A 2,220-nucleotide genomic window follows, 5' to 3' on the forward strand; every position below is an offset into this window, starting at 1 on the left:
GCACCCGTCCACACAGTGAAGCCCTTTAATTCGACTTAAAGGGCTCTTAAAATCGATTTCCTTACTCCACCCCGACAAGTGGATTAGCGCTTAAATCGACGTTCCCAGCTCGAATTTGGGGTACTGTGGACACAATTCGATGGTATTGGCCTCCGGGAGCTATCCCAGAGTGCTCCATTCTGACCGCTCTGGACAGCACTCTCAACTCAGATGCACTGGCCAGGTAGACAGGAAAAGAACCGCGAACTTTTGAATCTCATTTCCTGTTTGGCCAGCGTGGCAAGCTGCAGGTGACCATGCAGAGCTCATCAGCACAGGTGACCATGATGGAGTCCCAGAATCGCAAAAGAGCTCCAGCATGGACCGAACGGGAGGTACGGGATCTGATCGCTGTTTGGGGAGAGGAATCCGTGCTATCAGAACTCCGTTCCAGTTTTCGAAATGCCAAAACCTTTGTGAAAATCTCCCAGGGCATGAAGGACAGAGGCCGTAACAGGGACCCGAAGCAGTGCCGCGTGAAACTGAAGGAGCTGAGGCAAGCCTACCAGAAAACCAGAGAGGCGAACAGCCGCTCTGGGTCAGAGCCCCAAACATGCCGCTTCTATGATGAGCTGCATGCCATTTTAGGGGGTTCAGCCACCACTACCCCAGCCGTGTTGTTTGACTCCTTCAATGGAGATGGAGGCAATACGGAAGCAGGTTTTGGGGACGAAGAAGATGAGGAGGAGGAGGAGGAGGTTGTAGATGGCTCACAGCAAGCAAGCGGAGAAACCGGTTTTCCCGACAGCCAGGAACTGTTTCTCACCCTAGACCTGGAGCCAGTACCCCCCGAACCCACCCAAGGCTGCCTCCTGGACCCAGCAGGCGGAGAAGGGACCTCTGGTGAGTGTACCTTTTAAAATGCTATACATGGTTTAAAAGCAAGCATGTGAAAGGATTACTTTGCCCTGGCATTTGCGGTTCTCCTAGATGTAGTCCTAAAGCCTTTGCAAAAGGTTTCTGGGGAGGGCAGCCTTATTTCGTCCTTCATGGTAGGACACTTTTATCACTCCAGGCCAGTAACACATACTCGGGAATCACTGTAGAACAAAGCATTGCAGTGTATGTTTGCTGGCATTCAACCAAAATCCGTTCTTTCTCTCTCTGTGTTATCCTCAGGAGAGTGAGATATAATTCATGGTCACCTGGTTGAAATAGGGTGCTTTTCTTCAGGGACACATTCCTGCTGGGCTGTTTGCCTGTGGCTGAACAGAAATGTTCCCCGCTGTTAGCCACGGGGAGGGGGGAGGGTTGAGGGGGTAGTCACGCGGTGGGAGGAGGCAAAATGCGACCTTGTAACGAAAGCACATGTGCTATGTATGTAATGTTAACAGCAAGGTTTACCCTGAAAGAGTGTAGCCACTGTTTTATAAAATGTGTGTTTTTAAATACCGCTGTCCCTTTTTTTTTCTCCACCAGCTGCATGTGTTTCAATGATCACAGGATCTTCTCCTTCCCAGAGGCTAGTGAAGCTTAGAAAGAAAAAAAAACGCACTCGAGATGAAATGTTCTCCGAGCTAATGCTGTCCTCCCACACTGACAGAGCACAGACGAATGCGTGGAGGCAAATAATGTCAGAGTGCAGGAAAGCACAAAATGACCGGGAGGAGAGGTGGAGGGCTGAAGAGAGTAAGTGGCGGGCTGAAGAGAGTAAGTGGCGGGCAGAAGACAGGGCTGAAGCTCAAATGTCGCGGCAGCGTGATGAGAGAAGGCAGGATTCAATGCTGAGGCTGCTGCAGGACCAAACCAGAATGCTCCAGTGTATGGTTGAGCTGCAGCAAAGGCAGCTGGAGCACAGACTGCCACTGCTGCCCCTCTGTAACCAACCGCCCTCCTCCCCAAGTTCCATAGCCTCCACACCCAGACGCCCAAGAACGCGGTGGGGGGGCCTCCGGCCAACCAGCGACTCCACAACAGAGGATTGCCCAAAAAAAAGAAGGCTGTCATTCAATAAATTTTAAAGTTGTAAACTTTTAAAGTGCTGTGCTTAATGTGCTGTGTGGCATTTTCCTTCCCTCCTCCACCACCCCTCCTGGGATACCTTGGTAGTCATCCCCCTATTTGTGTGATGAATGAATAACGAATGCATGACTGTGAAGCAGCAATGACTTTATTGCCTCTGCAAGCGGTGATTAAAGGGAGGAGGGGAGGGTGGTTAGCTTACAGGGAAGTAGAGTGAAC

At 50.9% G+C, this 2,220-nt stretch overlaps 1 protein-coding gene across 1 annotated transcript; it reads left to right on the top strand.

Moving 5' to 3' along the window:
* Positions 1–296: 296 nt before the first annotated feature.
* LOC311520577 (uncharacterized protein) lies at positions 297–2,000 on the top strand (the record flags this gene model as incomplete). The annotated part of the gene is made up of 2 exons (XM_084628133.1): positions 297–882; positions 1,459–2,000. The coding sequence occupies 2 exons, from the start codon at positions 297–299 to the stop codon at positions 1,998–2,000; spliced, it is 1,128 nt and encodes a 375-aa protein (XP_084484259.1).
* Between the last annotated feature and the right edge of the window lie 220 nt (positions 2,001–2,220).

Source organism: Lepidochelys olivacea, assembly GCF_965140295.1.
Source record: "Lepidochelys olivacea isolate rLepOli2 genome assembly, chromosome: 5".
NCBI lineage: Eukaryota > Metazoa > Chordata > Testudines > Cheloniidae > Lepidochelys > Lepidochelys olivacea.